Source organism: Micropterus salmoides, unplaced genomic scaffold, assembly GCF_014851395.1.
Source record: "Micropterus salmoides isolate LMB-PRFRI ecotype aquatic unplaced genomic scaffold, ASM1485139v1 Ms_hic_scaffold_1, whole genome shotgun sequence".
Lineage (NCBI taxonomy): Eukaryota > Metazoa > Chordata > Actinopteri > Centrarchiformes > Centrarchidae > Micropterus > Micropterus salmoides.
In genome coordinates, this window is record NW_024040040.1 from 13,430,788 (window position 1) to 13,454,238 (window position 23,451).

The window sequence follows — 23,451 nt, forward strand, 5'->3', positions numbered from 1 at the left end:
TCGATTAGTCTTATTTTGAAAATAGGCTATCTACCGTTTGTCTTTATTCTCTCTCTCTCTCTCTCTCTCTCTCTCTCTCTCTCTCTCTCTCTTTCTCTCTCTCCTCAGTGTAAACTCAACTGGGTAATTTGAGCAAACGGGGGACGGCGGGGGAGGGGAGGGGAATAAATCTCTCAGCAGCCAGAGGTGTGGGAACCAACGGGACGGAGCAGCGACAGCAGAAAAGAGGCTCACACGTGGAGGAGCAAACAGAGGTTCACTTTTGCGGGGGAAATACTTAAATACACTGAAGACATAACGAGCAGTTGGCTGCTGTCTTTGTGGGGGGACACAACAATGCTCCTGGAAGAGACAAATAGGTGACTGCTACAGGCACCGGGAAGACGCGCTGTTTGTTGTCTTCTGTCATTTATTAGAAAATAAAAGCAGCCCGGAAAGTGGACGCACGGGGAGAGGAGGGTCATGGAAAACCCCTGGAGGAAGGGGAGGAGGGGGACGCAGGCGGTGAGATGGAAACTCTTGAGGAACTCGCTGCTGCTTTGTTTATTCACCGGTGAGTTGTTTTGTTTGTTTGTTTAATCCGTTTAAATACTTGTCCACCCGGCCACAGGTCCACGATACATCACTCCTTCGTTTTTTATTATTGATGCGACCTCAGGCTCAGAAATGAGCTGCTGGAGAGAATGGGAACGTGTTGGGAAACTATATAAAGTCAAGGAAATCCTTAGAAGTCAGTGATTTGTAATGTTTGTCATTCCGATCAAGCTTTGGGACGTCTTAGTCGCGTTTTCCTCCAAATTACGCACAGTCCAAACATAAAAACCTGCTGGAAACTTTAATCTGAGTCAAGTCTGCGGCACAGTGCTGCAGAGGGGGGCAGGGGAGAGGACTAGCTGGTGGGTGGTTGTGTGTGTGTGTGTGTGTGTGTGTGTGGTGGGATAGGGGGTTGGGGGGGGGGGGGGGGTTAAAGAACATGGAGCCATTGTCTCCCAGCATGTGGAGAGACAGGAGCCAGGACCTCTGAGGACCACCCAGACAGAGCGACACCAGAAGTCTAACATTAAAAAGTTGGGTGGACTGTGAATGCACCATGAAGGAAACACCCATCAAAACTTGCTTTGATTGCAGAAAAGCACAAGACTTTTCTACAGGAAAGAAAAGATGAGAACATTTGCTTTAAACCACTTTATAAAAAAGTCTTTTGAGAAGCATTCTCCTGCAGTGACTTCTAGGCAGCACTCTGCTTTCTTTCTTTAGTTCTTTACCTATGTGTGCGTGTGTGTGTACCCTGTAAATGTGCATAATATGCCTCCAGGCACACATCATTTGAGGGTGAGTGATTGCTGAGAGAAAGCAGATCCTCAGTAAAGACACACACACACATAAGCAGAGAGCTTGTTTTTCTTTGCAGTGTCCTTCATTTGAAGTGTGTCGATGAGCTCCGGGTTGTAAAAGACTCCTTCCACATGGCAGCAAAACCCCCACCACCACACACACACAAATCTCACAGCTCACAAGGGGAAAATGCCTTCAAATGAACATGGCTCGTGTCGTGGCAGCAGGCTGAGACGAGTACATGGAGAGAGAGGCACAGCTGTGTGTACAATGCTTTTGAATATGGAGGATTTGGCTGAGCGGGCCATGGTGGGGGGGCTAATGAACACCACATTAATCATCGTCATCGTAATAGATCCTGCAAATACCACGTTTTGTTGTAGCTGCAGTAAGCACTTTAGATGTAAAAGCGTCGTGCTGGATCTTGATTTGTGCTGGTGAACAGGTGGTGAATGTTTGCTCTTAAATCATCTTAATGTGACCCACGCAAGCACACGTCAGTCACACTGTGTCCCATTTTAATGACCTCCCACTCAAAATAGTAATTAATTCAGTTGCTGGATCACTGTGGCTCACGATTCTGTGTCCACAGTTTTTGGGTAAAGTCCAAACCTGCACAAACTGCCTAACAGCTCTCTGTGATACTGTTAAAGGGCTACTTTAGTCATGTGGCACTGAGGGATTCACAGGTTTTGGGGTCAAGCTCTTAAAATGCTTGAAACTACACTTCTCATAATGCAACTATGCCTGGTAAATGCACATGCCTGTCAAACTCCACGCTTCAAATATGCTTGAGGTGCTTTCTGTTAACAGTTTGTGGCCTCCCAGTAGGGCGGGGCAACAAAACAATAATGATAATTATCACAATATAACAATAACAATATAACAAATGCTCAATAAATGTTTGATTGAATTCATTTGAATCACAAATGAATTAGCACTTAATTTCTCTATCTGGTTTCTTCAACTTCCACTCAGGAGCAAAAATCAGCCTTTAAACTTGAAAGAAATAATGATTTGATATTTATCGTGACAGTTATCAATATCAAATGATCAAGATGTCGTGATAACATTTTTGGCCATATCGCCCAGCCCTAGCTCCAAGCCCAAGCTGAGATGACGCCAATGACAGCATTAGGGTTATGTTCTCAGACTTGACAATGCCAGAGTCTCCCTGAGATTTTAATTAAGACATAATTTCAATCAGATTGAATTTACTTGCAAATATCTCCTTGAATAAAGTCTTTATCTCTGTTACAGTTGCAACTAACGATTCTTTTCATTGTTGAAGAAGAAGTTGGAACCGGTGAATGATTGACAGAACATTGAATCGACAAATTTTTTCAGCTCAAATCTCTATATTTAGAACAACTGCCAAAATGTTTCAGATATAGTGAACCAAAATCTGATAGCTTGCAAAATGAAATAGAACCAGTTTTTGAAACTCTTATGTCATCAAGTTTGATTTGGGCACTAAACATGGGTCGAACTCTTCAATAATGCCATGCTGACGTAAGAAAAGGGCAACATTTTCAGGCTGTGTCCGTCAGGTTCAGCCAGTTTGCAGATTCAGCTACGTGGGCCGATCCACCGCCTCAGTCAGACGTGACATGGAAAAACAGAAATATTTGCTCTGTGAACTGCAGCATGGTGGTTGCTATATAATAAATATTATGTGGTCAGAAAGCTCCATTTGTAATAGTGATCTCTCCCAGTGGTTTTTATTTTGGTTCCTAATCCGACTGATTTAAAAATCTTAAATACAATTATACAGGATGGCGGGGTTGGCTGGGTTTATTGGAACAAAACCCAAGTTCCCTGTGTGAGTTCTTTTTTTCAAACATTTTTTTTCCCCCAGTCGCTCCACAGGTATTGATTGCCCCTTTTCTAAAACAGGCAAGTGCTTCTCCAGTTCTCCGAGCTCATAATAAATCGACTGTCTCCGCACTTTTAGGTCCGTCTTTGAAGATATAAATAGAGGCTGCTGGTTTGAGGTTGTGCACTTTAGAGGTTAGTTCATGAAAGGTTTCATTATCCAAGTTATTCTCTTCATCTAAAGAAATGTTTAAAAAAATGTTTCCCAGATAACAAGACCTGATTTAATAGTTCATTTTAAGGGCTTCTTTTATTATAAGTGGACACTCACAACTTCTTAGCAACTTGAAATATACCAAGCTCAATGCCTTTTTGTCACAGGCTTCATCTATGCTAATGACTTTCGTTTCTGTTCTCTATTCCATCTAACAGCGCTCTGGGAGTTGCTGGTGATCCTCTGGTTCCATAGAATTTAACATCCCAAGTGAGCAGATTATTAAGTGTGTGTGTGTGTGTGTGTGTGTGTTGCAGGAAGCAGCAAAGCCCAGTGTGAAGGTTGCATAGAGTACTGCTGCGATGGATCGCCACCTTTCTGCTGCTCCTACTATGCCTACGTAGGGGACGTCCTCTCGTAAGTTAACGCGCAGACACGACAAGCAAATTAAGACCACGTAGATGCATTCTCAGCATTTTGCGCTTTTTTTTTGCTTTTTAGCTGACATTTTAGACAACCAAAACCTTTTGAAAGACTAGTCTTGGTTTTTGAAAAATGCCTGATGCAGGATTATCACAGGGTAAACTCTCACAAATGGGGCTTAAGCAATATTGCCAACTACACCTGCAAGTAAATAAACCAGGTATTCTTTTTCACATTCACTCATTTCTTATTTTCTGTAGAAAGAAACTCTCAACATTGCCAGTAGGCTTAAAGGGATAGTTTGATTTTTGAAATGGGGCTGTATGAGGTACTTATCCATAGTCAGTGCAGTGGATGTTGGTCAGTGCTTTCCCAGTTTGGAGAAGCCGAGAGTTGTATCTGCACGGAAGCCAAGCAATATTCTGCTGTGGACAGGGTCAGCAGCAAAACGTGTTTTAGCCACTTAAAAGGAGGCCCACCAAAAGAAATCAATATCAATTCAAGTGGACAATATATTTAGATATTTTCAGCACTTTACCTTGCTGTCAGACATTTATTTCCTTATTACAGTGCGCAGCTAATTTGCGCTTATGCGTAGGAATACTGAAATGTAGTTCCAAAGTATAGGGCTTTCTGGTGGCAAGATAAGACGCTGGAAAAACTTCTTTTAGGTGACTAAAACATGTTTTGCCGTTGACCCTCTCCAAGGCAGTACATTGCATAGCTGCTGTGGCAGTACTACTCTCTGGTTCTTCTGGGGAACCGCGAACCTCCGTCTACCTCACGCAGCCCCACTGCAAAAATCCCAAACTATCCCTTTAAGCTGGCAACTTTCTGCCATCACCAACTTTCCATCTGTGTCTAAATATAGCCAATCACAAAATACAGGTGTTCAGTTTGTTGTCAGAGTCCTTCGAGAGGATGAAATAGTGACTGACTCGAGGCCACAGTGCTGCTATCCACGTAATAACACCCTTGGGTTGGCAGGAAGCCTGAATTACCTCCAACCAAACCACTGTTTTAAACTTTTGTAATTACACAGAAATGTCCACCTATTACCTATCTGAAGTGTCAAATATCCTGTATCCAACCACACATATCAAAAAGTTTTTTGCCAACCACAATTAAGAGAGGGGAAAGAAGAGTTTTTGAGTGTTGTTCAGTGTAAAATCTTTAGAAAATGACCTGACAGCGCGGGTTCGGACAGCATTTAACAACATTTTTCAGAATGAGCCACACACACACCTATAGGTATGGTGCAGTTTTGGCGGTAAGATTAACTCACACGTCAGCTGTCTTTCATCTTGCCAGAAGACCCTTTATAGGATCTGACCGTTGACCCCTGCCTGCCCTGATTCAGCGCAGCTGCTCTAACACTTTCACCGTCTTCTCAGCCTCCTTTGTCCTTTAAGAAAAAGCTGTGTTTGTTTACATGATACTTCATCTCAGGTTGTAAAATTGTACGTTTGTACTGTATAACCTTGAATGACTTGGGAGACGTCTGAATCTGCTGCTCCTGAAAACAGCAAATCTGACATGCTGACTAACGCTGACTATGAAGATGTAACAAACCTGTCAATGATGATTAGTGTTTTTCTGTTTTATAGTGCCAATTCACAGACTCCTCTGCAGTGAACACGTCACACACACACACTCTGTCGCACACTTTGCACATGTACATAGCTGAGTTACATCAGATGCTGCAGTCCATCTCCATGGCTGCAACTTAGAGGCATCACTAGCATGTCTGTTTGAGACAGCTGCCTCCTCTCACACTTGACTGGGTGGCTCACTCTCTCTCTCTGTGTGTCTGTGTGTGTGTTCCAGGGGCACTGCCATCTCCGGTATAGTGTTCGGCGTGGTGTTTCTGATGGGGGCGGTGGCGGCCTTGTTCCTGTGCGTGTGTATGTGCATGAAGAACGGGCGGGGCGCGCGAGTCGGTGTGTTCAGCACCTCCTACATCAACACTGTGACCCAGGGCTACCCAGGTAGGTCTACAGAGGTCAGGTTAAATGATGGCACTTCAGAGAGTGGTACAAATATATTAATCACAAACACTTTTTAAGACTATAAGGAGAGAAAGTAATTTTTAACAATAAAACATTTCCTGAACAACCATTACTTACTGATCTGATCTAATAATGTTGATGTTTTTTTATTAATTATAACTTATAAACCCTTTTTATAAAATATTACTTATTAAAGGATGTACTCCAGCCAAAATAGTTTTTTTTTTTTAAATAATATAATTCTTCTACTTTTTGTATTTATTATTGTTAGTTAAGCATGGTTATTACTTCATATAGTGACACCTCATCTCCTGTCCACAGGCGACCACATATGAAAGGAAAACAGCTAAAAGATGAATAGGTGTCTAATGTTTCAGGGTCCAACTTGGCCTTGAGTACCACCCCTGACCTAATAACACTATGAAGTTTCACATAATGTTACACCCTGTTCACGCTCAAAAGGAGAAAAACCAGCGAGAGGGTTACCACGTTTTACTCACAGGTACATTGTCTGCACATCAAGAGTCTTTACTCTGTGACACTCTCCTGCCCCAGGAATGCCGTTATTTTTCTGGGGCTCATCATTTATTTATCACGTTTCATTCACCTCAGCATATCACCTTCATGCTACGCTGGACCAGCACTCGTCGGTCTGCCCTGCAGCTCTTGTTTCATAAACTTGACACTCAAACACACAAAGCGATGCAATATTAAACATATGTAGGTACAGTGATGTGAATTATTCTGTCATGACAAAGGATGTCCGGTGTTCTTGTGCTATTATTTTCCTGCTCCACTGCCACAAAGATGATAGATATATTTCTATATGATTTAAATTGACCTAGTGGTTAGTGCTTGTATTATTTACTAGTTTTATTTTACATAACAGTGCTTTAACAATATAAAATATTTAATAATATTTATATAAGTTGCTGTTTTCTCATTCTTACAAGGTATTTTTGTGTGAGTTTCACAACAGTTTTAAATCGGGACTGGACATTTTAAATTAAAGCTCCTCCTGTAACATGTTATGAGTTATTAATACTAATAGTGTCATAAATGTGAGGTTTTTACTAATGCAACCCTCTGGTTTGGAGAGGGGCTTGGCTAACTCACTTCATCTTCTCTTTCATCTCTGCTGCTTTGATGTGTCAGTTATTAATGTAAGTTCCCCTGCTGAGACTGATGCATTGTGGTCAACAAAAAGACTTTTTTTTGCTGCCATATGTTTGCATTCGCACAATTTCTTCCTCCAGAGTGCAGTTTCTCAGTTCAACCACTAGAGGGCGCAAATGCACCATCAAAGTCTTTGTAAATCGAAGGCAGGTTTCCTGAACTTAAGTGGGCCTTCTTCACCTTTTTACATGAGGAGTTTGTAGTTATGGAGGAAATAATTTATTTTGACCTCTGTTTCTTTATTTTTTTCTATTTCTTGAACTCAGGTCCTCCACCGCCATACACCTACGACTACGAGATGTACCCTCCCTCGCTCCACCCGCCGCCTTACACCCCAACTCAGCCTCGGCCGGCAAACTACTCCCCCCCTCCTCCTTACCCTGGCTGCACCCGCAAGTGAATCCCTGCAGCACAGATCTACCGGCCAGCTCAAAGGGAACTTTCATGGCCGGGTTTTCCAGATCTGGAGTTGGCTGTACATCTCTGGCATCTGAAGCAGTGCTGTTTGCTAAGGGGGTTAAAGACAATTTAAGGGGTCCACAAAAATGTCCACATTAAGAAGATGAAAAGGAAAAAAGGGTGGCCCAGTGCAATATTGTCCAGCAGACAGAATTCCTAGCTACGCCCCTATAAATGTCACTGCATTTCTGTGTCTGGACCAAATGGTGGGGAAATAAAAAACAATTTAACACAGTGTTGGTCAGGACGACAATGAACGCCCAGGAACCGTCCACATTCTTATAGCTAGCCTGTAACTAGTACTTTTTCCCCACTAATGAACAATATCCTTATCCATCCCTGGCTGTGCACATCAAAGGCCCCGCGTCGCTTTGATGAAGGTGAAGACCACTTTTGTCAGCATGGAGGGGAACCTCACATCACTGGAGGAAAAAATCTTTCTAGGACACAATGTAGACTGATTTAATGGAAAGTTACTTTTTTCCCCATTAAAAAAAAACTTGATATATGTCATCGACTGAGGTGGAAGTTGATGATTAAAGCGGTTTTAGATAAGTCAGGTCTGGACCTGTCATGTGGAGACACAAAGACTTGAATATAATGCAAAATAATACTGACCTTTTAATGGCATGACACAACTTAAAAGGACTGGGTTGTTGGTGATGAACTGTTTTTTATTGCCTTACTTGAAAAAATGAGGGGGTGAAAATTAAGTGTGTGGGGGGGGGGGGTCACATCACATTCAGTTGAACCAAAGTGGATTCTCTTCAAAATGGAAAAAATATTGATAATTGTGACGCATTTATCATTTGAATTGCATTTGTAGGTTAATCAAGGTTTGGTAATTGAAAGAGAATTGACCTCACTGTGCTATGCCTGATTCATGTGATGGATGACTGTGAATGATGGAGGGGATTTTAACTGTGTTAATAATGTGTAAGCTTGTGAGGGTTTCCTCACTGTTTCAGTGACTGTTGTAAATTAAAGTTGTTATTAAAACGCAACGTTATTAACGATAACGTCTACGGTCTCCATTTATTCATATACCGTATATTGACTATGAGAATAGGCTGCGTGTGCGTCTGAGTTTAGAGTGTACATAAGATTAAAATGTGTGCGTCAGAAAGATACCGTGTGTATGTGTGTGTGTTAGTTAATCCCACTCCGCTGTGGTCAGGTGATCGGCGCTGAGCAGCTGTGCAGCCTCGGTATCGCTCGCCATCAGACAACGGGAGTCACCGGCGCTGCACACACTGTTTCTTACCCGACGAATAAACGTAAAACCGTTCGGTGAAACGCTGCCTTTAGGAGCGTGGTGTCAGTGAAAAGACATGGGGGACCGAGTAGCTTTACTGCTGCTGGCTGTAGCGGCTTCGGCTCTGGCTGCCGAGGTAAGAAATCCTTTTTTTTAGCGAGAATTTGTAGTATTTCCACCATACTGTTGCTGCCAGCTGAGTCCAGCTAGCTACAGTTAGCTACAGCTGCACCGGAAGCTAAGCTGTTGTACCTTCAGAGCTAAAGCTCACCAGTTTGTTGGGGGGGTTAAAAAACAAGCATTTTGATGAAAGTATTTTTGTTCCATTGATGGAATGATGGGAAACTTAGCTCTAAAATCCTTCGTAATTTCCACATTGGTACATTAAAACATTTTTAAAAAGCAGTAATCTTTTGCCTGTCGTTTTATGTTGGAAGTTGTAACCGGAGGTCGTGTGTAATAAAATGTAGCTGGCATGACACTGATTGTGAACACTTTGGCATTTCTAAACCAGAAACTACACACTATTAAGTACAACCTCATCGGCACATTTTGTTAGTATTTGTCTTTGTTTTTATTTCTAATGTATCCCAAGAGATACAGCCCGAATACGCGTATTTATTATAAAGAACCTTGTCCCGATGCTCCGTAATGCCTTTCCTCTTGTAAAGTCCCTTTTCCAAGCCTGTGGTAGCTGATTTATCGAGACTATGTGACAATGCAGATGATGTCCTTTGCAATTTAAAGCTGAACCCATGTCCTTTGTGTAAAACTGAGAAGTGACTTGCTTATTCCGATTTTGATTTAAATGTTAGAAACAAGTTGGGTTTGTCAACAAATTATTTACCCTGCGCAAATGGTTCTAGATGTCACTATTTTAAAAACACTTATTTAACGTTACTGGTCATTCGGGCTAATTTAATCTTGTTCAAGTCATTACAGTGAATAAATGAAAAGCGTATTGTCTCATTTTCCATATCCCGAGGGCTAATTTAAAGGGAGTGGGTGTGTTCTGGTGAGGGAATACGGCAGTAATTCGTCGTGTTCCCTTTTATATAATGAAGACTTGACGCCAGAATCTGGTTTAAACAAAGCAAATGAACCCGTGAAGATGACATCAGCACCATTGGGAAAACAAACATCATTAACGCTCTCCCACATATTTCAGTCAGATGGTAGAGTAGAGGAGAGAATAGAGAAGTAAGATGGCGGCGGTGCACTGCAGCATTTATCGAGGGTCGGGGAAACTGGAAAGCCAACAGGAGCTTTGACTCTCATTGTTGCCTTTTTGGTTCTTGTCTTACCTACAATAAAGTTTTGTATGATAATACGTACATTGGAAATATAAGGTATTCTTAAATAATGTATTTGCTGTGGACCTACTTTCACGTAATCACTGCTCAAACATTTTTCAGGCGTCTTTTCCAAAAATATCGTTTTATGTGAATGTACATTGCAAAACTATCTATTTTTAACACGTCGTTTACTTGATCTTGAGCTAATATGTCACTCACAAGTGAAAAATCGCAGTTATTTAATCAAATCCAGCCATTTTCAGCACGCAAAGGTTTGGTAAAATGATATATCATCATTCTAAGTAGTGTAATTTTCTTGATTCAGTGTAACAGTAATGCTTGTAGTTCCCCATTTTTCTGGGTAGGCTACCAACATTTGTTTCTGGAAAATTCCCTCAAATAAGTGAAACACACTGGGAAGTTCCCCAACTGGATTTTTAAAAATCTATTTTATTTTTAACACTGCTACTAATTCTACTATTTTTGTTGCGTTGTGCAAGATATGACACATTCCTGCAAAACCAGGAGTAGCCACATTTTTTCCATTGTGGTTGAGGAGCAGCTGCAGTTAAATGTTGTCTGTGGTTGTAACAATTATAGCTTGTATTGTATGCATGATAAAGGTGTTACTGGTAATAGGCTCCATTGATATAGTACTCAATTTAGGCCTCTTGTTGTTGCTGTATTGGCCATTTCTGGTCAGCATTCAAATTTTTTTGTTTTTCTTCAGATTAATCTAGTGAAATGTGGCAGCCGACCTTCATTGTTTCCTGCACGTAGTCTGTAATCAGTGTACTTGGAATGAATAGTTTGGGTTGCTTGTGAAGCCAAGCAGTGGCTTTGTTCATAATCCATTGCTTAGGTTACCTAAGACAGTCTTTACCCTTTGCATACTGTATTTACAATAGAAGCATCAAAGGCAAAAGTGATGTAATTCGACAGAAAGAAGTTCAGGAATAATACATGCAAGATTAAATAAGGCTTGAAAATGAGATGTTGCAAGTATTTGATCTTGTTAGGGAGTGTTTATGGCCTCTATGACTGCAACACACTTACTTCTAAACACACAGTTCAAGGAAGCTGCTTTTCCTGAAGGGCCCACGGTTTGGAGCGTAGGAGTTGGATGCCAGCCTTTGTGTATTTGTAAATCCTTGGGAAATGGCTCTTGGATGGTCGCAGGCAGTCTGTTTGTGGGCATACTGCAGTCTTTCAGCCTGGGGCGGACCAGCCCTCTCCCCTTATTAGTGAGTTTAATGCCATTATGCCTGTTGGCACTACCAGTGTTTCTCTTTGGCACCTTCTCTGCTGCTCATGCTGCAGTTTCAGTTCTTTGAAGGAGAAATACACCCAACACTAATATATCCCCTCTTCGAGTTTTCTTATTTTACTTTTTATTGCTCTCACTTTGGCCTGCCTCGCCTGTATTTCTCCTTCAGTTTGTAATTTATGTTTTGCAGAATGCATTTTGACAACCCCAAGAAAAAGAGTTCAAACTTAACCCAGGGAATCCAGTATACTTGTAGATAGAAAACAGCTTCTACACTTAAGAAATCTCAAATTGCAACATGTCTTATACGTCAGTTCCTCAATCTCTGGATTGTTCCTGATTAGTGACTGTTGAACTCTGATTCTGAGAGGCTGACACCAAAAACCTGATCCTTGCTGTTTTGTTTTTTCTGCCCTCAAACTCCATAGTGGCTGCACTGGACATATCTTGTGTAGTGCTGTAATGATACTCTGAGCGGATTGACCCACATTTTCTTTAATTAAAGAATCATTTAAGTAAATTTAAGAGCATGAAAAACTGCAGATTCTGAAATGTGATCATCACTGTTGTTTCTCATTGTTTATTGAATATCCTTGGGTTTTGATACTGGACATAATTGAACACAATTTGAACACGTCATGGGTATTTATATGACTTTTTTGGCATTTTGTTCAAAATATTAACCTTTTTAAAGAAAAAAAAAAGTCAATTATGAAAATAATCAGTAGTTGCCTGCATAGAAATGAAAACAAAATTATACACCAGTCATACCAGGGACTGTGGTGATATTAGTCTGTCATGCTCTCCTTTAGCCTATCATTAATCATTTCAGTAAATAGTGGACATTGTCATATGACAGGACTGGATGTCCACTTCATAATGAGACAGGAAAGGAGTTTGTCTCCAACACTCTGTTTTCTTCTCTTTTTTGTCTTTCATTTTCTTTTTTAAAATCCTTCATGTTTAACCAGTGGTGCAAAGAGTTGGCTCAAAAAAAATTCTCTGTTCAAACAGTGCACATTGTCCATCTTGGTTGTGTCAACAACAACGATACTGCAGCGCTCCCAATTAATGTCCCCCTCTGTCTGTCCTGTAGAAAAGAATTCCTGGCCTTTTGATACTGTTGTTTCTGTTGGCATGCTCCCTGGAAACGGTGGATGACGCTCATGTGCTTGCTTGTCTTTTGAAGCTGCACGTCCGTCGCTTCTCTTCTCTGTTCACCTAATGTACCTTCAAATGTCAAAGTTGCCCTGGTAGTGATGTAAATCAGCTGTTCAGGAACATTGAAAATGGTTTTACCTATTATCCTTTGCTTCTTTTTTGTGTCATTCTCACAGTCCTGAGTCTTCTTTGTGTGTTCATAATGTGTTTTCCTAGTAGAAGTTAGGATCCCCCCTTTCAAAGCATGTCAGGAATCTGATGGTGGCGATTTCTGTGGTAACAGGCCATTGCAAAGCTTAAAGGCCTGCTTTGTGCAGTGCAAGCCGGCCTCTGAAAGATACTGTGGATGAAAGCCAGAATGTCTGATTAGATCCAACGAGCAACTGATAGCACAAGGAACTGGGTTCCTTTGCTTGTTTACTGAAGAGAACATTGTGATTTACAGTGATGGTTTGGATGGAGATGTTTCACACTCTACTGCAAGCAGCACAGTGCAATTAAAGTGCTGGCCACTGAGCAGGGCTTGAGGGCTCAGCTATTGTATTTTTAGCCAGTTTGGGGATTTATTCAAGAACCCGAATCTCCGAATGTCACGAAGCGCGAACTAGTGCTATACAGTATTAACTAGTAGAGGATGGATTTTACATGGCTTTCTGATTAGAGCTGAAGCTTGAAGCCACTTCAGAACAATGTGAATAATACATCTTGTGTACAAAATATTACGACTCACTAATTTGGAGTTGCAAGTCAGTCCTTTAGAAAAGCCTCTTCATCTTTCTCACCTCTTCCTTCTTATGACTGGCATATAATTGGCTCTAATAGGTCAAACGTGTACACATACCTTAGCTTTATTGCCCCGTAGTCTTCAGGGAACATGACATTCTCCCTCCCACTTCTCATGTTCGAGTGAATCTCCCACCATGCAGCACCATTCATCACCATTGGACCGTTATTTCCATCTGTAAATATCAGCAGTGCGCCATGAAGACACACTCATTTCACTGCTGCTGAGTAAGCAGCTGTTGGTACAGAATCTGAATAATAAGCCGAGAAACAAGCCGCCCTGACCTGCGCAATTACGCAGCAGCAGCAGCACGGGGTACATCCAGCTTTCACTTCATCAGTGAGGCAACACGCACACACAGCCTCCATCTGAAGGCGTGTTCCTACCATTCCTTGTTAAGCCATCAATTCTGCAGTGCTTTTAAAGTCACATTTCCATCCTGTGTTCCAGTCGAGGCTGTGGTGTGTTGCATATGTTTGTGTGTGGGATAGACCTTCCTCTGGGATATGACCTAGGGTGTGATAATTGAACCAATACAATCAAGTTTTAATCATGAATTTGGTCACACGGATGCAACACTGTCAGTGTGTGACAGATGAGTCTGTATATAAATTTAAGTGTGCATGTGTAGATTTACGCCCATGTGAGAACCGGATGGTGCTGCAGTCACTATATTATATCGTGTGTTCGTCATCGCATATCATGTCTCGGGCCCGCCTGGCACTTACGGGGCGTTTGATTTAATGGTGCAGCTGATCCAACAGGCTGCTTGTGTTCTCTCTGTCTGATCCCAGGATGGATATGTGTAATGAACCAAAGAAACGCCAGCTCACATCTGAAAGAGAGGAGACCAGCAGTGGTCTAGCCCGTGCCTTTGTGCCTGCTAGTTTTGGCATTTATTTAGGGTCAAGTGCATTAAGGCTGATTCATAAATTCTGTCGGTCAGTGAAACCAGAATGGCAAACATCCCATTTGGTTCTTCTGTTCTAAAAAAGCATGCAACAAAGTGATTAGGAAAATGCATCTCTGTGAGAGTCCTGGTAATTTAGCAGATACACAGACCGTACAGTCTCAACATCCCAGGTTGAATTTGCAAGGGAATCTTTGTTGCATGTCTAACCCCAACCCCGCCACTATATTTCATATCTGCTGTGAATAAAAAGGCTAAAATAACCCCCCAAATTTGGATGTATTGGGACATGATTTTCAAATTATTCCAGATCCTATGCGATCTGTCACACCTTTTTAAACATATCAACATATGGAATGGGATTAGCGCCCACAGACATTGTATTTAAGTGACATACATCTGAAATGTTCCTGCTCATGCTTCTACTTTGAATTAAGGAAAAAAAGTTTTTTCTTCCATAAATTAATTTAATTAATTTAGTTGAATTTGTTATTCAGAAAAGAGCATGCACTTCTATTGTTTTTACTGGAGACTGCCAGGTCCGGACACGTGCCAGATGACCAGAAGGTCAGAAAGCTTTCGAAAAAACAACTTCAGCTAGCCAACAAACACAAGTGTGAGTATTAAAAGTATGCCCCTTGATGTTTTTGGAGGAAATATTTTGTTGGTTTTCAGTCTGTGAGCTGAATTTAAAATGAAAGGACATGCCTTTGGCTTACAATTCTTTATTTCATCTCAGCAGTTTAATAATCCTTGCATAAACTATTCACAAACACAATCTTTCCATCCAAACCTATACAAACCAATTCTTCCAAATGATCATTAGGAACATTTCTTGAAACCACAATCTCTGTGCTCTTTTTCCTCCTACTAGTTTCCAAAGTTGTTCAGTAAGTGGACGCACGCTAAGAAACTGCTTTGCCCCAGTACTTTTTAGATTCCGGCAGAGGTTGCTGACTCATTATTTTAAAGATGTGGAATCATTTTGAGAAAGTTTCTTCCTAATGATAAAATTCTTCCGTTTCACCACCTCTGCCGAGACACAAAAATACCCATGAGGGTCCTTGTTTGCGAAGGTTATATGCCTCCACTTACTGGAATGATCTCATCCCATCGTCCTCTCACTTCGCTCTTCCCATCTCTCCACTCACCGTCCTGGGTGTTCAGGGTTGCCATAGCACTGGAGTCTACCCCAGGTGCCTGGTACTTGGACTATAATTAGGTTGCTGTGCTTTATTCCTCTTGTTCTTCTCACCCGTTCCTCCCTTTCTCCCTTCTTTTTACCATTTTCCACCACAACAGCTTCTCACTCTGGTTTCTTCTGTGAAACGCTGTGTCATCCATACAGTATTTTACTGATGTGCTTCATGTTTGAGATTCACAGTCCAAAGGGTTTATAAAAATTAGTACCCCTTCGTACCGGGCGACACACCATCAATTGTAGATGACTAGTCCTCTCGGAGACCAAGTGTGAAATTGGAACACTTTGAAATGCCAAGTTTTTTTTATGTGTGTACGTGCACACAAACGAGAGAGAGAGGTGAGATGGAGATTTGCGCCAGAAAGAGGGCTGGTATTTTTGACAGTGCCCTGCTATTTCTAGATCTGTTTCCTGTTTGGTTGCTATAATGGAAGTGGACATCCTGCGTTTGTGCAGTTGACAGGAGTGATGTATGTGCGTGTATCTGTGCACAGTACAAGGTCATTGTTCTGTGAAATCCTTCATGTTTCAATTGACAATGTGCTTTAAACATGGTTTTTAGGATTCTGGTAACTTAATTTCAGCCAGTTTAGCATGCAGATACTGAATGAGCCAGCCATTGCACGTGTTTAATGTTAATTTTTAAGCACACAAAAACACCTGCAGGCACGCCCAGCTACATGCAGGTTACACATCCGCACACGCACACACTCACTTCCTTACGAAAGCAAACCGACCTGATGATGAAATTCCCTCTCCCAGGCAACTCGGATAAAGATGTTTGCCTCAGGTTGCCACAGCAGTGATGGAGGGAAGTTATAGCAGGTTGTTCCCCCGGGGTTGAGCAGGCTTTGGTATCTGTGGTGATCATACCTAAGGAAACCAAGAGTCCCTCCATCACCCCTAGACAAATGAAGTGGGCAGAAGTCAGAACTATTTTTCATACCCACTTCTAATAAGATTTTAAACAGATTTGTCAGAGATGCTAATTCCCGAAGAACCCCCCTCGAGACAAAGCTTAATCGCTATGAATATGAATGAAGATAATGCTTCAAACAAACTTGCGTTTTCCTCACAGACTCAATGCAAACTTTTGAGCTCTGAGTAAAAGGCGGGGGGGGGGGAGAAAGAAAAAGGCCTCTACCAGATGGGTGTGGTTGAGGGTTTTTATCAACATGTCAGCATTTGACTTGGAGGAAAGCTTTCATTGTGTCACTTTAACCTTTTAAGCCCAGTAAGTCAGTAGATCAATATTCATCCCAGACTCAGACTCAGACTCCCAGACTTGGATCTACTGATCTTAAGAAATGCCTGAATGAACATAACGCAATGCGGCCTGCGTTTCTTGAGGTGCTCGGGTTTCATCATAACCTGATTTGACGCACCGCCTATAACGTTGCCAGGCGGTCAATCCCAGTTTTCTTTCAGATTTTCAGGACACAGCTTCTGTTTTGCCCCGGTATTTATTTATTTTTTTGATGAGTGCTCTATCTGGTTTTTACATTTTGGCTCTATAATTGAACTTTTTGGCTGACAGGAAGTGTGAGAGGAAGGGAAGGAGGGTCTGGCGGCCCTGTAATCAGTGACACACCAGAATGGGATAGTTTTGCACTCACACTTTAAGTCCAGTCAAAGATGATCTGAAGGTTTTAAGTAACAGCAGGGCCCGCTTGCCAAGGGGATTGCAGAGTGTGTGTGTTTGTATGTGCACCACCTTGTGCACAAGCATTACGCTGCGTGCTGAGCATTTCTGTCACCTCGCCAGTCTTATCTAATTCAGCCGTCGCATATCCTCCCAAGCTAAGCAATCAAATTCCCACTGATGCATCTTGTAAACAACCCACAGACAGCCGCGTTTCTGCTCGATTCCACCACAATTGATTTGATTAATGACTCAAAGGAAAGCCATATACGTTTATTGTATCCCATATCACATTATCCCACTCATAAATGTTTAAAGGCGGCCAGAGATAACACGATAAAGCGCTTATTTGCATTGTGTTACACTGCAACTTGCAGGGGATCTCTCCTACATGGTGATCGTGTGTCGGAGCCATTGTTAACCATCGCTAACACTCAACACTTGACACTATCTTGGGTGTGGTGCGACATGTACCTCGCCTGGACATTAAAGCCTTGTGTTGTGTTGCGACGTAGCCAAAGATGCCTGCTAAAGATGTGTGCCAGAGAGTGTGTGTGTGTGTGTGTGTGTCGAGCTCCTGTGACACATCTCGCTCTCCAGGGAGTCTCCCCCTGGGATGAGAGCTGATCTGAGACACCCTCCCCCCTTACCCCACCTTCACCAAACTCCCCCTGGCAGGCCTGGGCCACTCAGATAAGACTGTACAATTAATAGCACCGCAGGACCAGCGCCCAGGGGGACACTTCAAAGATTGTGTGTGTGTGCTTTCTGGGGACTGGAATACATGAAACTGTTTCTCAGCCTCTGTGTGAGTTACATAGTTGTGTGTGTGTGTGTGTGTGTGTGTGTGTGTGTGCGTGTGTGCGCGCGCCCACGTGCGAATGGACTTATTTGCAGTTTGTAAGCGTGTGATACAATATTTCTTTTTCTGACAGCCCCCCATTTACATGTAATGGGTAATAAACCTTTTCCTGCTTTTTAGTGCTGCTGATCACATCTGTGAATGCGCCAGCCTTACACACACAGCGTTACATTTTACACAAGTCCCTTTTCACAATGACTTTGAGATAGGAATGGTTAGGCAATTTACATAAAGTGGAAGAACAGTTATTATCTTAAACTAAAAATGTGGCTGAATATCTTTATTTTGCAGTGCGTGTTTCCCTCCAAGTCAAAATGGTGAATGGAGAGGCAAGCTTGTCCAAAATCCAAAAATTACTCTTTAGAGCAACAGCTCAGAAGCTGGAACTACAAAATTGTTTGCTGCTCTAATCTTAACTCTTGCGAGTGCACCTGAGCAAAACAAGACCTTCTAATAAACTGGAATGATCCTTTTAAGGCACAACATAAGACAGGCAAGACACACGATGAAGCAAAGATCACGTTGCATGAGTCTGAGGTTTGCCTGGATGTTATCTGGGTCATGGTTTTCCACCTGTGGAAATAGGTTACCTGTCCGAGATGGGAACTGTGATTTGAAATTTAGGCGGAACAAAATCGCACACACGTCGCACGCACGTGTGGACGGTTCACATGAACTGCTGCATCGAGCTTGTCATCCTCATAACCCTCCTCGAGGCAGCAAACCACTCTGTCAAATTGCAGCAGCCAATAATCTCGTTTTAATCGCTTCACTACTACAAACTTGTATGTTATTGCATTACATTATTAGATTGTTGGTTTGTTTGTTTGTATGGTTTTTTTTTTAGGTTTTTTTAGGTGTGTTTCTTTCTTTTGTGTGCCTCCCTCAGGGTAAAACTAATTCCATTTCATCCTCAGATTATTATGGTGATGTTGAACGCTTTGTATAATTTATAAACCAACATTGGGTGCCCAGCTTTAACAACTTGGACATGGGCTATGTGCAACCTCATTTTGTGGTCCCATATGGGTCAGCAGGCTCCGTAGCTTAAGTCTGTATTTTCCTTCCGTGACTGACTGGATTTTGGACACATCCCTGCCTGTTTTTCTGCAAATAAAAACGCAGTCACATATTCTAACCCTGCTGCAGTTCTCTTCAGTGTGGAATTTGTTATGACTTTGCTAGCTTCCTCAGCTGCAACTCCCATTTTTGTCAAACTGTAGAGGTCAGTTCATCAGTTACGGTGATTGATGGAAGCAGCAAGAAGCTGGAAAGCATTTTTGATGGATCGCTGCTTTAGTTGCATCACTTGTAATTTCTGTTGGGGGGGAAAATTAGCTCGGCAAGCAATATGCGACTGGGGTTTCTGCTGGCTTTAATTTGAACTGTCTTCTCGGGGTCAATCTCACGGCGTCAGCCTCCTTTCCCCTGCCTTATTCCCTGTCGTTAACAGTGATGGCTATCATGCCTGATTGGGACCAAAAGGGGATATTTCTCCTGACCAGGCTGCCGTCCTAATCCTCAGTGCCCAGATTACTGCTCCCTCCCCTCCCTGCGGGATGACCGGCTGGCAGACTGGCAGAACAGTGAAGCAGAGCTGAGATAAGATAAAGAAGCCTAGTGTCTCCTTCTATAATGTCTAACACTCTGCTGCTGACGTGGCTAACCATTTGTCTGTCCGCCTTTCTTTTCCATCCAGTTGCTGCTTGCTTAGGTTAGATTCTAGCTTCCCAGCATTGCCAGAAAAGAACAACAAAAAAACCCATTTAGTGTTCTTATCTTTTCTGTTTCTTTGAGGATTGTATCTAATCTCTTATTTCTCCAGTCGTTTTGAAGATGTAGAAGGGAAATGCAGTGATTATTTCTGTACACAGTTTAATCAGCGGCGTTACTGTTTGCCAAGAGGATCTTTCATAATTTTGATGTAACCGGCATCCTCTAACTGACAAAAGAGGCGGTCATTCTTTTTCCCTGAACTACCTCTTCATGACACCAGAATGACCCATCTTTTCTCTGTTAAGGCTTCCCTGATTTCCTTCAGCCTCCCTCCCTGTCCCTGGCCCTCCGTCCCCGCATCCTTTCTGTTTTACAGAGCGCTTGACCTTCTGCTCGAGCCCGAAGGCTTATTGTCCAATTCATCTGTTCTCCAATCTCTCCCCGTCTCTCGCCATTGTGGTTATTGTTCTTTCTCCTCACTTTCGCCTGAGCCATCATCCTGGGGACTCTGATTTATAAGCTTGCAGCGAAGGCTTGACCCCCCTGCCTCCCGCCCAACTCCTCCTCCTCCAGCAGAAGACAGAGCGGTAGAGAGATAGCAGTGGAGAGGCTGAGAGGCAGGGAGGAGAAGAGAGAGCGATTGGCGAGGATTTGATTTGCCAGCCAAAAGAGGAAGACACAAAGAATTTGAATGTGCGCGAGCGGTTGGCACAGATTTGCCTACCTATGCCTCAAGCAGGGAGGAAGCTGGTTTATCGCTTTCAGGAAACTACAGGGGAGAGGCCAGAGGGTAGGCAGATAAGGTCAAAATGAAACTGGGCATCCAGAAAGCGAGTTAATTAAAAGATAGCGCACATGCAAAAAATTACTTTTTAAAGATCATTTGAAAACTTTCTGCTCTCAGTTTTGCCATGGGTTTTTACTGTAGATGAGCATCTTTTCTAGTGTGGGAATTGAGCGTCAAACCCCTAAATAAGCCTGTGTGGCTGCAGTAAGGCTCGGTGTCAAGACTGATGAACACCCGCGTTAAGTTGCCCTGTGAGCTGAGGACGGCGGGGGGGGGGGGTTTATCTACTGTGTGTGTGTGTGTGTGTGTGTGCAGGATTAACTAATTTCCGTGCTACTACAGCTTGCAGCTCACCATGTCGTCCTGTAAGGGAAATGAACTTTGTAGGTGCCTATTTGACCCAGAGAAGTGTTACCTGATCTGTGTATGCTCTCTTATTACCTCCTGACTGCAGTAAATGGTTGAACCTCAGAGAACACCTAGGCTACACTTTATTTAGATAGTTCATTCGTAAAGAAGCGGTAATAATGTGACCGTTAAAATTATCTGCGTGGCCCAATGGCTCCAAACTACAATCACACAATTTGGAGTTATTTTGCGGTGACATTCCTAAAAGCTGCAGTAAGTAGGAAACACTAACTGACACATACGTTGATCAAAATGACCAGCTTGCATATTTTCAACATTGTATTAAAATAATTTTGGTTATGTTACACAAAATGTAATGTAACCATGATATTGTAAAATAATCCAATCCATTTGAAAACTCGGCTCAATATTATGTAATATTTCATCCTGCTGCTTATTATTGTTGGGTTTATTGGTCATTTTTCTTTTTTATGATGAACAAATCTTTTTTTTTATATTCACCACATACGCAAAAGGCCTCGGTTGTCTACATAGGGACACATTGTCCCACAAAAAACCCCACATTATTTACATGTGATATCATAATATACGACTCTCCACAGCACATGGCGTCTTAGGAACCTTCCAGAAAGCTTAAGTATTTTTCCTATTTTCTAGTGTAGACATTCAATCTTGCAAAATGTTTAAATTTTTTCAAATGCTGCCATCTCACAAGCTCACTCTTGGATTGAAGGTACCTCTGCAGTCCTCCACCCTCTTAGAATAATCTGTCTGGCTATCATAGAACTAGTCTGGACCCAGGTTCTGATGTGTTTATTTATTCCCATTAGAGCTGACTCGTCTCGTAAAATAAATACTCTTGGGATGAATGGAACCTGGGTCCCCGGAATCAGACACAAGTTATCATGTATTCCGGTCCAAAATTCCTGGACCTTGTCACAGGACCATAGGACATTTGGTGTGTCTCTTAATCCAAGAGAGACCTGGGAAGTCCAAATTGATGTACCACATCCTCAAAGGATTTCAGTATACCATGAAGATAGAAATCCCCCAGTGTAACTATTCCTTTTTCCAACCAGTCCCTCCAACAAAGGGGTGATCTATCAATGCTGGTAATTTTTCATTAATTCCAGGAGCTTTTATTTCCAGATGTCTTTTTTTTAATTTCACAATGTCACTTTCATCTCATCTCAAAGGACAGAAATTAATAATTCTCTCTTTGTCTCTGTCTCTCTCTCTGTCTCTGTCTCTCTCTCTGTCTCCGTTAAAATCATTAAAATCTTCACAAGTCTTCTCTCTGGTGCGCAATAGCACTGGGTAGCATTACCTTGTACAGGTGTTTTGTTTTTTTTGTTTTTTTTTTATTGCATTCACCTCATGTTTCTGTACCTGGCAAGCTTTTTGCTCCACTTTGTTGGGCTTCTCTTTGCTCAGGGGAAAATAGAAAAGGAACGAACAGCTCCGGAGAGCCCTCTATTCTTCTTCTGCCAGATGTGGAAATACAGTGTAAAGATGGAATATAATGAAAGTGGTTAATCATTCATCTTTCCAGTGAAACACCAGATAGATGCCTGCTAAATCAATACAAAAATGGGAGTTCTCAGCTTAGCATGTATCCAAATTGATGGGCCCCACCAGTTATTCTCATATTCGAAGAGGACTTCATGCCCCTGGCTGCTTGGAGAGAATTGAGTCTGGAGGAAAAAAAATATGCTATCCATCTCACAAAACAACATTTGTTTGCCTGCCAGGGCCTTCAGAACCATTAACAAGATTAGGAAGCACACAATGGCAACAGTCCCTCTCCTCCCTCCCTCTGTCTCCTTCTCTTTTACCCCCCACCCCCCCACCCCTTTATTCCCTCCCATTTTGTTCAAGCTCATTTGCCAGTACAATGCAGACATTCAGTGGTTTGCACCTCCTCTCCTAAGGGAACTTCAGCACAAAACCTCCTTATGCAGGCAGACAGCAATGGCATACACACACACACACACACACACACACACACACACACACACACACAGAGGCACATTAACACAAAAATTAATACATTCATGCCAAAGGCTGACACACACACGTTTGCTCACACACACTCCCTTTGCCTCCAGCCAACCTGCTCTTGTGCTCAATATGTGCTGCACTAACCGAGAGAAATGAACCAGAAATGAATCAACAGAGGGTTATATAAACACTACAGTGTCCTGGAAAAACTCGGAAAAAATGCCCACATGGACGCAGATATACACTTTTCCTATAAAGGGTAACACACACGGGGCAGCTGAGTGGGTGGGTGTGCTTGTGCATGAACATCACAGACAACAGAGGGTGAACTGGATTGCTTCAGGCTTGTTGTTTGAGGCAATTATTCCTCTAAAGCTATTGATTTTTTTGTGTGTCCATCACTTTTTTTGCACCTATTCTTCTCAGGTTTTTCACCATTTCTCAGCAAGATCTTTTTGTAAATCTGACAACACCCAATGGACTAAAATGAACAGATATTGAGCATGCACGCTAGCACTGCCATGCTTAGGAGCACTGAAATCACACCCATAATGTGAACATTTGTTCCTATCCTCCTCCTGCTAACACTTCATCTTTGGCGTTCCTCTTCTTCTCCTCATTGCCCATCCTTCATCTTCTCCCCCCTCATCTTTTCCCTGCGTCTCTCATCTTAAACCAGCTCACTTCATCTTACTTTTCATCAAACAACGCTAATCTCCTCTCCTCTCCTCTCCCAGTCCCCCCCTGCTATCTAAGTAATAAAATTTAAT

General features: G+C 42.3%; 2 protein-coding genes and 1 long non-coding RNA gene across 4 annotated transcripts in view; 2 read left to right on the forward strand and 1 right to left on the reverse strand.

The window, feature by feature from the left end:
- Positions 1-462: 462 nt before the first annotated feature.
- On the forward strand, positions 463-8,447 carry cyyr1 (cysteine/tyrosine-rich 1). The gene is made up of 4 exons (XM_038718668.1): positions 463-553; positions 3,682-3,781; positions 5,615-5,775; positions 7,239-8,447. The coding sequence occupies exons 1-4, from the start codon at positions 463-465 to the stop codon at positions 7,370-7,372; spliced, it is 486 nt and encodes a 161-aa protein (XP_038574596.1). The 3' UTR covers positions 7,373-8,447.
- Positions 8,448-8,626: 179 nt separating this feature from the next.
- The window catches only part of appa (amyloid beta (A4) precursor protein a), a 32,248-nt gene continuing 17,423 nt past the window's right edge, over positions 8,627-23,451 (forward strand). The window contains exon 1 of one of the 2 annotated variants that reach the window (XM_038718655.1): positions 8,627-8,822. In XM_038718655.1, coding sequence (XP_038574583.1) covers positions 8,763-8,822 — 60 coding nt within the window. In that variant the 5' untranslated portion in view covers positions 8,627-8,762. The remainder of the gene's footprint in view (positions 8,823-23,451) is intronic. The other variant, XM_038718646.1, reaches the window with a different exon arrangement.
- Positions 11,809-13,642, reverse strand: LOC119902467. Its single transcript, XR_005444331.1, has 2 exons — positions 13,251-13,642; positions 11,809-12,749 (listed from the first exon to the last, which is right to left on the reverse strand). It is a non-coding gene; the product is annotated as an uncharacterized LOC119902467 (long non-coding RNA).

Excerpts from the sequence above, each read along its gene's own strand:
- cyyr1 (XM_038718668.1), top strand. The coding sequence starts at position 463 with ATGGAAAACCCCTGGAGGAAGGGGAGGAGGGGGACGCAGGCGGTGAGA. Across the intron at positions 554-3,681 it reads GCTGCTTTGTTTATTCACCG|GAAGCAGCAAAGCCCAGTGT; the intron begins GTGAGTTGTTTT and ends TGTGTGTTGCAG. Across the intron at positions 5,776-7,238 it reads TGTGACCCAGGGCTACCCAG|GTCCTCCACCGCCATACACC; the intron begins GTAGGTCTACAG and ends TCTTGAACTCAG.